The sequence below is a fragment of the Phaeoacremonium minimum genome, assembly GCF_000392275.1.
Source record: "Phaeoacremonium minimum UCRPA7 unplaced genomic scaffold PA7_03_scaffold_393, whole genome shotgun sequence".
In the NCBI taxonomy this organism is placed as follows: Eukaryota; Fungi; Ascomycota; class Sordariomycetes; order Togniniales; family Togniniaceae; genus Phaeoacremonium; species Phaeoacremonium minimum.
Window position 1 is genome coordinate 30,404 of NW_006921296.1, and position 12,598 is coordinate 43,001.

The following is a 12,598-nucleotide window of genomic DNA, read 5'->3' on the forward strand; positions in this document are numbered from 1 at the left end:
TCATGGCGACTGTACCCGCAACCCAGCAGCCAACTCAACTCGACATCCACGAGGACATCAGTTCTGCTATCGGCCAAGAAGGCATTGCTGTCGTCACAGACATTTCTTCCGATCCCACTACTCCCAAACAGCCTATCGTGCTCAACGAAGTCTCCGGCAACGAGTCGCAAAGCAAAGCTCAAGACTTCTGCCCCTCGAAACCTCTCAACCTGATCGGAGAACTGGCAACAGAATTGGAGAATTTTCACATTGCTAGCCCATTCAGACAAGACAACGAGAATCCGATTGTGCAGAAGGGTGAAGAACTTCACTCTCAACAATCAGTTGAGACAAGCACCGAAGCGCTCCTGAATCTGTCTACGGCTGAGACGAGGGATTCACCAGCCGCGCCTCAAGTGGCATCACCGAGTACTCTATCAGAACAAAGCAACATCTGTCTTGAGGGTGAGTTTCTGAGCCTCAGGTCCAATTCGCGGCTGCTAATCATACCTCTTCACCAGATCCTCTAAAATACCATTCTCTCGTGTTGGCAGACCAGAACCTCTCTCCAGCAAACGAGCAAATCGCCCGGCACCAAGCAGGTCAGTATCAATGGGTGCTTTCACTTCCAGCTTCCCCAAGATCAGTCCCCGACCGCAAATCCAGCAGTTACGCGAAGTCTCGTTTCTTGGACGCTCCAACAACCGTTCGACAGCGTCACTTCGGCTGCAATCTGCTGGCTCGTAGGATTCGATTGGGAGGGGCGGCTTCGTCGCGAGGGTTTGATAGGGCTGACACATATACACTCTTAGCAACGCCAATTGACGTCGATAACTTAACAGCCATAAAAGAGCAAGACACTACCAACTCTACAAAGATGAACGTCGAGGCAACTCCCAGCAGCTCTTCGGTGGGTTCACCTCATATTGCAGAACTGCAGGTTATTGCGCCAGAATCTCCGACTGTGAAAGCCACAGCATCTGGCCCTCAAGAAAATGGTGGCATTTCAAGAGAGACTACTCCTCGCCGGCCATCACCACTAAGGCCAATTACTCGCATTGAAGACTCCTTCGAGGCTTTGGATCAATTTGAGGAGGAGGTGGAGGCCGTGACGCAGGCCGCTCAGTTGAACCGCGTTCTATCCCCTGACACCGGTAAGGCCAGCGATGGAAATGCTAAGCGCAACAGCTCCCTTGGCCAACCATCAGCAAGATTAAAGAACAGACAAGGCTCAGGTGAGGTCAAGCCTAAAGGTGGGCGCGATAGCTCGGTACGCCGTTCAGCAATGCCTCCTATCTCCGCCAAGGACGATAAAGCTTCGGCGAAGGCTCCAGTCAAGAAAGCGCCAGTAGCTCGTCCAGCGAGCTTACTCCCACCCAAGCCCCTTGTCAAGCCGTCCAGGCCCTCAATTGTACCCACCTTCGAGCTGCCGGGAGAGGCAGTGGCTCGCCGGCTGAAGGAGAAACGCGAAGCTCGCCTGTCTTTGCAGGTCAACTCCGAACAGCTTGCTGCTGCGACTCCGCAAAGAGCAAAGTCTCTCAGGGCGAGACCGCCAACGATTCCCAACTTCGAGCTCCCTGGAGAAGCCATATCACGGCGAAAGAGGGAAGAGCATGCTGCAAGATTGAAGGCTCAAGAAGAAGAGGAACGAAAGAGGCGAGAATTCAAGGCCAAGCCTATTCGCACAAGCATGGCCCCCAGCACGGCAGTTCGAGAGACTGCTACTAGCCGTGCCCGGACTGCCAAGGCTGCTCAGCAAGAGAATTCGGCACCAGCACAGACCTCATCCGCAGCTGGCAAGCGATTATCTGTTGCACCAGGCTCCCGTGCGTCCCGTCCATCAATGTCTAGCACGGCATCTAGCACGGGCCCTCCATCTCGTGGCCGGGATCTTACTGTTGGATCTCCTTCAACGAGACAAATCAGTCGAGCGGCATCTTCGTCTACCGGTAGTATCAGTGGCAAGCGGAGCACGATGTCTGCGGAGGATGTGCAGCACCAGAAGCTACGAGGAAGAGAGATTCTGCAGAGAGACAACAACTATCTAGCGGAGCGTGAACGAGAGAAACGCGACCGAGAGGAGGCGGCGAGGCTAGCCCGCCAGGAAGCTGCCGAGCGGTCCCGTATGCTAAGCCGTCAGTGGGCGGAGAAGCAGCGCCAGAAGAAGTTGACCGCAACGGCGACGGTTACTGCAGCCACTTCCGATGTCACCGTCCGATAACGCTGTGGTGAAGTTATGTCTATTTCACCCTCCCTTGAATGGGCCATAACGTCCTTGGCCAGACTTGACTACCTGTCTATTTTCCTTTGTTTTGCATATGATAATGCATTAGGGGCTGGCTGTGGTAGGAGTCTGAGTTGGTTTACGGTCTTGGTTTTTGCATTTATCATGAGGTTTTGAAGCCCTCGGTTCAGCGAGGAGTCTTATGTGCTTTTATCATCACGTCACATGGCGTTGAGTTGACAACCGAGAAACTACCTCTTACTGGCAGTTGTCTATCACGAACTTTCGCCTAAGTTGAGTCGACTTTTTGATAGCTCCTTTGTAACAACATGAATTAAATGAGATGTGATTACAAAGACTGTACCAAAGTGACAGGACTGTGGAAAGACCAGGCCCTGAGATATTGATGAAACGATGGCATTTTCCCCCGTGCTTCTTATTGTCAGTGTATCTGATAAAATGATAGTCCCATCTGCCAACGGAGATACACTCGACACTAACAAGTCTGGTTATCGGCTGGGAGCAAATACTAGTATAACCTTTATCAATGTAGTACTTTTCTTAGTAGGCGGGCTACGATCTCGTCTATACTATGGATTTAAAAGTCAACTATCTTGTCATGATTCAAAATGTATCCTAGAATACTTGATGGTCTATCATTTTCAGTGGCCGATGGTGCAAACTCTCCGATTTGGTAATGTGAAGAATGACAGTCAACCCCTGTGCCTCCCGTAAGCCTTGGCGAAGCTAGATCCGGGCACCGCACTTCAGAACTGATTGAATTTATCCAGCACTTATAATTCCTACCCTATGTCATAAATTACCCAACAGCTCAAAAAGAAACACAAAGGATCATTCATATCCTATTTTGTCACTCTCGAGCCTGTCAATTTAATGCCTTCAAAGCCAGCGGGCTCATACAGCAGCATGTGAGCCACTCCAGGCATCAGATAAGCCCACGCCTTGGGACCTCACATCAACACGCACGCACGCGCACTGCGTCGAGCCTCCTTTGGCTCTTGATATCTCTTCTGGAAGAAAGGTCTCCGTCTCCGTTAGATATTGGCGGCCTGTCAATCATGAGCGGTTCCGCCACTCAGAGATCTCTCCGCCGCCGGTTGTTCTCAACTATCACTCTCTCGGCTGTGACTATCATCGCATTGCTCGCCTGGCTTCTCCTCTATCACGAGGGCTACGCAACGTTACGGGAACATGTGAGGCCGCTGAACCCGGCCTTTGATGAGGATAAGGGCCCAATTTCGGATCCAGATCAGGAACAGCACCAGAATCAGGGAGAAGCCGCTCACCAGACAACATCTGTTGTACACGCCGCCATCTCAGTGCCTGTTTCCACGTCGACCGTGTCAGACAGTGTCGGCACCAGCACTATGGCTATCATAGAGATCCCCACGGAGACGCCTTCCAAATATGCACCAGACGTCAGCAGCGGCGAGGCGCCGTCTATCAAGCTGCAGCAAGGCACGTACAAGGGCGTTGTCCTACCGGCAGGCCGGCGCCTCCCGAAAGCCATTGAAGCATGGCGCGGTATTCCCTTCGCCGAATCCACAGCAGGCCCGAACCGATTCCGCCCGCCGGTGCCGGTCGGGTCGTCAGATGCCAACTTCAGCGCAGCCAGCTTCGGCTCCGTTTGTCCTGGGTCCGGGGTGGCAGAAGACGAGGACGCTGCCGCCGAGGGCTTGTGGGAGGGCGAAGACTGTCTCAACCTGAATGTGTACCGGCCGCAGTCGCCAGTGGAGCACATGAAGCTTCCCGTTGTCATCTATGTGCACGGCGGCGCGTTCAACTCTGGTCTTGGAGTAGAAAGGGATCTAGCGAGCTTTGTTTCGTGGGCGGAGGACCCCATGGTCGGTGTCAATTTCAACTACCGTGTGGGAGCCCTAGGATTCTTGCCATCTGCACTGACGGCCAAGGAAGGGTTGTTAAATCTGGGATTGAAAGACCAGCAGCTGCTCTTTCGATGGGTACAAGAGAACATAGCAGCATTTGGAGGTGACCCCGATAATGTCACGCTCATGGGTTTAAGCGCTGGTGCCCATTCGGTAAGTTCGTCATTATTTCTCGATCACATCAGCCGCCGTTTATCATAATGCTTGGAGGCTGCTTTGAAGACACCTTGATGCTTTCTCCATATTTCTAATACCTTACAGATTGGCCACCACCTCATGTTCTACACCCCTGAAACTGTGCCGTTCAAGAGGGCGATCCTTGAATCCGGAGCACCAACAGCGCGGGCAATCTGGTGGCCAACACACCCACGTCATCTTGTTCAATTTCGCGAGTTTCTCGTAGCTGCTGGCGTCGAGGGCGTCGCCGAGGAGGCCTTGCTCGAGACTCTTCGTACACTGCCCCTTTCCACGATCATAGCCGCGACGCAAAGTGTTTGGGCCAGCTACGCAGACAGCCTATGCTGGCCATTCCAGCCCGTCATAGATGGCGCATACCACCTGGAGGAGCACACCACCAGCACCTCTAACTTCACCGTTTCTGCTCTTCGCGAGCGGAACATCACAGATGTGATCCGCGATCTGCCCCTGACGAGCTGGCTCAATGGGACACATCTTCGCATCCCCGTTATGACGGGCTTCAACACCAACGAGGGGACAATCTTCGTCCCGCCCCTAGCAGACACCAACGACGACTTCCTCGCCTTCTTCAAGACTCTCATTCCGGAACTCTCGGACGCCGACCTCGCCGCCCTCGAGGCGCTGTACCCGGACCCGGCGACCTCCTCCCACAAGTACAAGACGCCCATCCCGGACGGCTACGGCCGCCAGTGGGCGCGCCTCGACGCCGCGTACGCGCACTACGCGTACATCTGCCCGGTGCTGCACACGGCGCACTTCCTGTCCCGGCCTCGGAGGGGCTCAGGGGCCGAAAGCGACGCCAGGGCCCCCGTGTACCTCTATCACTTCGCCGCGCGCGGCGGCGAGTGGGACACGGCGAACCACGCCTCCGAGGCGCCGGTCGTCGTGCACGCCATGGACGAGGTCGGCGCGCACCCGGGGCTGCTGGCGGTCGCGGACGCGATGCACGGGGCGTGGGCGCGGTTCGTCACGCGCGGCGGCGACCCGAACCCGAACCCGCGCTCGGCGGCGGCCGGAGCGAGGCGTTCGGACGGTGCGCTGGTGGAGTGGCCGACTTTCGAGTCGCCGTTCACGTCCGCGTCCGCGCTCCCCAAACGCCTTCACGAGGACGAGGAAGACGAGGAGGAGGATAGAGCAGCCGCCGCAGCAGCCGTGGCGAAACAGAAAGGGCTAGGCAGGCTGGTCCTCTTCGGCGAGGGGAACAACGAGCGCGTGGAGGACGCCGGACGTAAGTCGCCCGGCACACCGGCGAAGGTGATCAACCTCTCGGACGAGGAGAAGGCACAGTGCAATTTCTGGTGGGATCTCGCTATTTTGAGCGAGGGCTTGGGGAGGCGGCTCTCACGAGAGCCGCCTCTGTATACTTGACATACCAAATTCCTAGCGTTTCTATATGTTCACATGTGGCTTTCCAAATTTCGTTACAAGGTCTGGACATAATATATATCACAAGGGAAGCAAGCGTTGTTGGGGCTCTCAGTTTGTAGGCACCATGTAATATTAGTCTTAATTACCACAGGTATCCATCCTATCTATCTCATATAGCGTCCGTCTGCAAATGGCAGGGGGAGTCCCACCACATTATATGCAAATGCCTTCATAGGCAAGCTAAATTCGAGCAAACAAGCTCTTCTCACCAGCTCGACATAACTTTTGGTGACTCCGCTTTCATCAATTAATTCACAATATATGACAACAATAAGCAACTTTGTCCACATTCCACAATCCGTGAAATCGATGGCTCGTATGTGCAAGTTCGGTGTAGATGTACTGGTAGATGCTGTGTTTTGTGTGTGTGCGGGCGGTTCGTGGGAAGATGTCGAGAGACATGGCTCCGCAGTGTGGAAAGTATTAACAAAAGGATATAGGGATTGTGAGGTGTGATCGGTCCCGGAAACGCCGTGTACAGTGAATCGAAGTGATATGCGAGACGCCGAGATATGGAGACGTATATGTGATGCGTGACTTGACTACAATAGTGGCAAGGAAAAGGGTATCGTATAGACAAGGTTCGAGCATTGTAGCCATGCAAAGGGGACGGGGACTGGGTAGACCGGCGTCTACTTCAGCAGTCTAGAAGTTTTGCGAAATGCCGGCACTCTGCTGGGGATAATGTGCAGGATTCTCGATGCGAGTATTGCGCCGGGCCGGATTATCGCGGATGACTGGCTGGCCGCCAAGTTCAGACGGCCGTTGTGGTGGGCTGCCGTAAGTACCATTGTTGTCGGTGTATGGATTGCTCGAACCATATTGGTCATAATACTGGGGATCTCCATATGCGACGCCTACATCCCCGGATCCATCTGAGCGGTTTGCCGCGCTGTACGACGACGAAGCATTTGACGGGCCACGGTGGACATTCGAACCCCGTGTAGCAGATGCCGACGGTCCCATCGCGCCGAGAATCTCGCCTTCTGGAGAGTGTGCACCATCGTTCATCAGAGGTTCCCCAGATCGCGTGTCGGAGATGTTACCACGAGTAGGAGAGGTGGCGTCAGAATATGCGGTACCCCCAGCTCCGCCGGACATCGTCGTTGATGCTTTTCGACCAGTCGAGCCGGCCAGTGTGGTCGAACCCCATCCACGGTATCCCGAAGATCCGTCCTCTTTCATCTCGTACGCGCCAGCACCAGCGGCACCGACGGCAGGAATCGAAGGGTCGGCATTTGGGTTGTAGGTGTAGTCTTCTACCTCCTTGCGCCTCTGTTCCTCCGCATCCTTTCTTTGCTTTCTCTTCCTCCAGAAGAAAATACCTGCCAGGACCAAGAGAGCTACTGCAGCGATTGGTACCACGACAGCGACGGCGATGCGCCCTCCTGAGCTCAGGCCGTTTGACGAATTGTCACCTGGCGTGATAGCACCTGCCCCTGTTGTCGATGATGAAGCGGCCGAGGACGTAGTTGAGCTTGTGGGAGACCCATCTTTGAACGAGGTTACTGTAGTGTATAAGGTGCTCTTGCCACCTCCTGACGGCGTGACGATCACGGAGCTGATGATGGTTGTTGCCTCTGGCGTTGAGGAAGTCGAGCTTGGAGTTGTCGATGTGGTAGATGTGGTACTGGTGGTTGAAGGCGGTTCTGATGTTGGCGTGGATGTCTCGAGTATGGATGACGATGTTGTTGGCGGCGGGGCTTCGCTCGTAGTCGGCAACTCAGTAGGTGATGTGGTGGTCTCCTCAGGGAGAGAGGCTGTGGTTGGATCAGTGTTAGCAGGAGGGCTCGACGGAACAGTGGTCGTCGGCGATGCAGGCGGAGTAGATGTTGGCAAGTCATCACTCGTACTTGTAGTAGTATTGCTAGACATTGTGAAGCGACGAAACTTCAGTCTAGAAAGATCACTGGAGTTGAGGAACATGTTAGCGATCTTGCGTGGCAAGTCCATGACCCAGGTTCACGGATTGGGCGTTGTAGAAAATTAAAGAGCTGTTCTGGGAGGGGCAATTGGGCCGACGAACAGGCCGAAGAGAGAAAGACGGTGAACGAGGTGATGCAACAGTGTCAAGTGATTGGGAGAGGGTGAATGACGAGTCGACGGTGATGGTCGCACCCGAGTAACAGAATGGGGTACGCAGGAGTAACCAGAAAGATGGCAAACTACATGCAAATGGACGAGTTGTCTTGCTTGGAAGGGGAAATGGAAGACGACGTGACGTACCTAGTTCAATTGCACGCAGCCGCAAGACTGCGCGGAATGAGGGATAGGAAAACAACTGGGCGAGCGTGCGACAAGACCAGGCAGGATAGGTCGCCGGTGCGTGTTTCGCGATCGCAGGCGGGCAGGGCAGGTAGGCGGGCGGTAGAGTGTTTGGGATCGCGACGTGCTCAGACAAAAGAATGGTGAGCGGTAAAAGTGGCTGAGTAACAGGAACCGCGTGGGTGCTGCCTGCGCCTGTGCCTGTGTCTGTGCCTGTCGGACCGTAACGCTGGCCTTGGAGTGCAGGTGCCGATCGGCGGGCGCGCGTGCAGAGCGTTGGGGGGAAAAGAAAGACAAGAATGGCGTGAGGAATGTGAAGAGAGACCGCTAATCAGGATCCTCGGATAGCTCCTCTAAAGAAAGAAAAGGAAAAGGGCGCACTGGGCCGCGAGCGATGGCGGTCTTGTCGTCGTTGTCGGGTTCGTCGTCCTCGTCGCAGAAAAGGGAAAAAGGGAAGAGGAGAAAGAGGGGAGCAGATGCCACAGGCGAGATGAGAGATTGAGTTAAGGTTGGATGGATGGATGCTGCCCGTGTGAAGGTAATTCGTGCGTGGCTATGAGCATGCAATTCAATGTCAATGTCAAGAGCCCGTATTGGTAGCGTACTGCGTAATGCGCAATGTCCGGGGTCGCCAAAAATGGACTGGCTCTTCTCGCTCGCTTTCCTATTCCTCTCCTTGTGCACCAGGGTCCGTCCAGGTCAGACCGTCGAGACAGACAAAACAGTGAGAGTACAGCTGGCGTCTGGCCAGCGTTTAAGTCGTCTGCAAGCAATCTGGGCAGCGGGATCGATTCTCTGACAATTTCAGTTCCAGGAGACCGAGGCTATGAATTGGTCGTAGTCGTTCACAACTGGACAGAAGTTGCAAAAATAGACTGAACAGAGCGGGATAGAAAAAGAAAAAGCAGAAATGTCCACCAGCACGCGACTTATCCGCCACAGCAGCAGGGCCAGCAGGGCAAGCAAGGCAGATAAGTGGGAATTCGGTGTCTGTGCCTATCTACCTTCTGTGTGTGTCTCTCTCTCTCTCTCTCGTGTGTCTTTCTCGGCGAGAGTTGGCCGGGCGTCGATCTCTCCTTGGGATCCGAGGCGTAAAAGTCAATTCGAGGTCCAGCGCTGCTGGTGCAGGTCGTATAGCGGATTAGCGCGCCTCTGCCCACTTGAGAATTGGCCAGTGTCGCTGCTAGCCCAGCGTAGCTTGGTGCCACTTCCGGCCGTGGGCCGCCTCGGTGGCGGTTACAGACTGATCTGACGACCGGCGATCAGTATGAATCGCCAGTGCTTGCTTGTCTCGTTCCGTAGCTGGACTGCGATGCCAGCCAAATGCAGGTCCCCTCTGCGTGTATGTGTGATGTGTATGTGTAGGTATGTTTGTGTTTGTGCCTGTGCTGAATTGCGCCTAATTCGGTCTTTCAAAGGCCAACCAGAGCCCGAGGATCTGCTCAAACCTATTCTCGGGTTTATGCCAACAACAACAGCCTCTCTTGGAGAGAAAAGACCAGGCGCATGGAGCCTTGAAGATGGAGATGCTCAGCCACGATCAACTTGATACGGCGATCCGACTTCTTTCTTGACAACACGCGAGCCACCGCTGTGTTCCCAGTTCGTCAACCGTCCCGCCTTCAGTCGTAGATATAATCCCGCTTGGTATGTTTCCTTATTATGGTGCTTAGCAATAATGGTCCTCGCTGCAAGATTCTATCGCGAGGTTGCAGTATCTCCGTCAATCTATTCGACTCAATTTCGTTGCGCCGAGCTTGTCGCTCAGGTAATCGCCCTCGTCCAATGCCCTTGTTCTGTCCTGGCAATGTCTCGAAGCGGAAAATCGGTATCCGGGCCGGATTGAGACGGATGTGTAATCGTCGTTGTGGTCGTCAAAACACGGTATGTGCTTATATACGTGAAACTCGTATCGTCGTTACAGAGACACCAAAGTCGGATGGGCTCTTCACCTTCAATTGAGCAAAAACTCCCACTATGTCTCTGGTCGCTCACGCTCTTTGTTGGAACAGAAGGACAGGAGGTTGAAAAGGGCCTACGAGAAGAAGCGCCGGCGGTAAAAGGATAATCTACGTACTTTATTTAAAAAAAGCAAGGCTGGCTGGGCTGGGCTGGGCTGTTTCGGCACCGTGATGATGTGTACATGCTATCGGAGCCAAAGATGCCTGCTAGCGATGGTAACCTATGACACAGGCGTCCACTGCTCAAAGATCCCATGTGCGGGGACGCCAATTGAAGGACCAACGGGCTTGTTCCGGGATCCCTGCTGCTGTACCGTAGCGGTCGAGCGTGCGAGCGTCACCTCACGAACATGGGCTGGATAAGGCCTTTGTCTACAGTAATACAGCTCAATTACGATGCCGACCAACCGGTAGCTGAGTGCCCACACGCCCCAACGGCTAGGCCGGCGCATCCGCAAAGTAGATTCCCCATTCTCAGTGCGTTTCTGACACATCCCTTGCACCTTTACTCTAGAACACATCACGATACTGCACCGCTGGTTCGAGGTCTCTTGCGGTGTATGCGAAGAGCATGCAATGCACGTAGGCTGCCTAAAAGACACCTGCAGACAGAACACGAGCGAGCTGCAGAATCGCCCCGATTCAGCCGTCAAATCAAGCGACGATGAAGGCCTCTCTCCTGCGAGGTGGGTGATCCTGCGCCTGCGCCTGCACCGGGGATCCAGCAGGGTTACGGAAAGCTGTGGGCTAGTCAGACGGACCAATGCGCCGTTTTCTGGGACCGAGCCACCACGATTACAGCTGTATGGTATGCAGTATTGCTGTCGTCGCCTCCAACAAGAAGCAGACTTGCCGAGTTGAGGATCGGGTCGGCTCTCTGAAAGTCTGTTCCCCACAGCTCTTCACCCCCCTGGTTCTAGAACTTCTGACAAAAAGTATGAATTGCGCATTGCTGGCGAGAGGCTCACATCGCTTCTCCATTTGACAGCATGTCCGCGTCGATGACGTTTGGGCGTTATGAGTGTCCGCTCTGGAAATTTGGTTCTGGCAGTCTGGGATTCAAGATTTGGGGCAATATCACCCGTGCGCTATAGATGGGCTCAAGGGGGTGAGCGAGGTAAGGTATCATTCAATGTCATCCCGGAAGCATTGGCCATGGGGGAGATCAGTGGATTTCGGAGACAGGAGAGGGGAAGAATAGTGAGCTGCCCGCCTTGACTTCTCTTCGGTCGTTTTGCCATCGGAGCAAATGGTCAGAGATGATCTCCTGCTCCTTTCCAGTCCTTCTCGTTCATATGAGAGGTTCGTGTTTCTCCCCAAGCAGCCTCAGCTCACCTAAGCACCGAGTACCTTCCTCCTGCGCAGGTGAGCTCTTGAGTATCGGCCGCCAGACTCTCGTTAGCTATTCAAATCGAATACTTGCAATGAGATACTCCTCATGCTCAGTTATTCATAGTGTTCAGATATACGCACCAGTCCCCGTTGCCAGTTGTGGATTTCAACGCCGTTCCGAGAATCTCCACTTACAACCTCCACCTCTGCCTGTTAGTCGATTACACACGTAACAAGAGCTATCCGAGGCTGGAAAGTCCAGCAAACCACCTTATGGACACTATTAGTCCTGTGCCACATCTTCCTTTCGTCTTAGGCTATTTCGTTTCCAGGCAATTTACCAAATGGACACAGCAGGTTTGTGTCAGGTGGCCTCACGCAGGTACTCTACGGTCCATCTCAGTGAGCAAATCGCCTATTCGTTCTCCTCCTCGATGAATTGTTTTCGGGATCTTTGCAACGTATGATTTAGGTAGCGCGGCTCTCTCTCCAGTTTTCAGAAGGCCCGTATCTCGAGCTCGAGCTATTTTTACATTCCGATCTTCAGGATCTGCCCAATGGCGGGCGGGCGTGGAGTCTTACTTCGCCTCCTCAGTGGCGTTCGGGACGTTTCTCTAGCGAGGGCAGCCATAAGCCACTTGGAAGCTGGACGGGTCGACCAATGCGGTGTTTTGGTGCGTTTGCACCTGCAGGATCCTGCCTCTCACCTGACAGTTCACGAGTGTAAGGCTGTTTAGAGCAGTTCGCGGTCGAGAGATAGAGCGGCCTGATATCCAAAGGTGATTGCACGAATACCCTGTAATATTTGATCATGTTTGCTTTCTTGCGTAAGGCCTCCTGAGAGTCACATTCTCGTCGTCATTGTGCACAATTTAGGGTTTGTTATTCGCTAGTAAATGAGAATTAACGTCTTGCAATATACTTAGCAAGCTGCGCTTCATCATATCCAAAGTGTGTTGATAGTTCTTCTAGTATCCGAAACTTCCTCCTACCTATATGGGAAAGTGCTTCTCTTGACAGAGACTGCCGCTTATGCCTTCATTGCACCAATCGGAGTAAGTTTAAGGTCTTGGTCCTAGCATGAAAGTGCCCAAGGTGTCTATAGAGAGGAGAGATCGTGACATTCTCCTACCGTCATAGTAGATTCCATGTTTGCAATATGGTGACAACCCTATACACTCGACTTCGCTCTCCTGCGTAGCGATTCTGTACATGACCCTGTTTGACTGCATCTACGGACCGCAACATGGTCGGCTCCTGCCGATCTCAGAACCAATTCGATGTATTGCCTGCTGGTCGAAAGA

At 53.8% G+C, this 12,598-nt stretch overlaps 2 protein-coding genes across 2 annotated transcripts; both read left to right on the top strand.

Moving 5' to 3' along the window:
* Nucleotides 1–2: 2 nt before the first annotated feature.
* On the top strand, nucleotides 3–2,200 carry UCRPA7_5090 (putative carboxylesterase family protein; the record flags this gene model as incomplete). The annotated part of the gene is made up of 3 exons (XM_007917638.1): nucleotides 3–444; nucleotides 501–581; nucleotides 831–2,200. 3 exons carry the CDS (start codon nucleotides 3–5, stop codon nucleotides 2,198–2,200), a joined length of 1,893 nt encoding a protein of 630 aa, XP_007915829.1.
* Nucleotides 2,201–3,282: 1,082 nt separating this feature from the next.
* UCRPA7_5091 (putative phenmedipham hydrolase protein) lies at nucleotides 3,283–5,676 on the top strand (the record flags this gene model as incomplete). The annotated part of the gene is made up of 2 exons (XM_007917639.1): nucleotides 3,283–4,263; nucleotides 4,372–5,676. 2 exons carry the CDS (start codon nucleotides 3,283–3,285, stop codon nucleotides 5,674–5,676), a joined length of 2,286 nt encoding a protein of 761 aa, XP_007915830.1.
* Nucleotides 5,677–12,598: the final 6,922 nt, after the last annotated feature.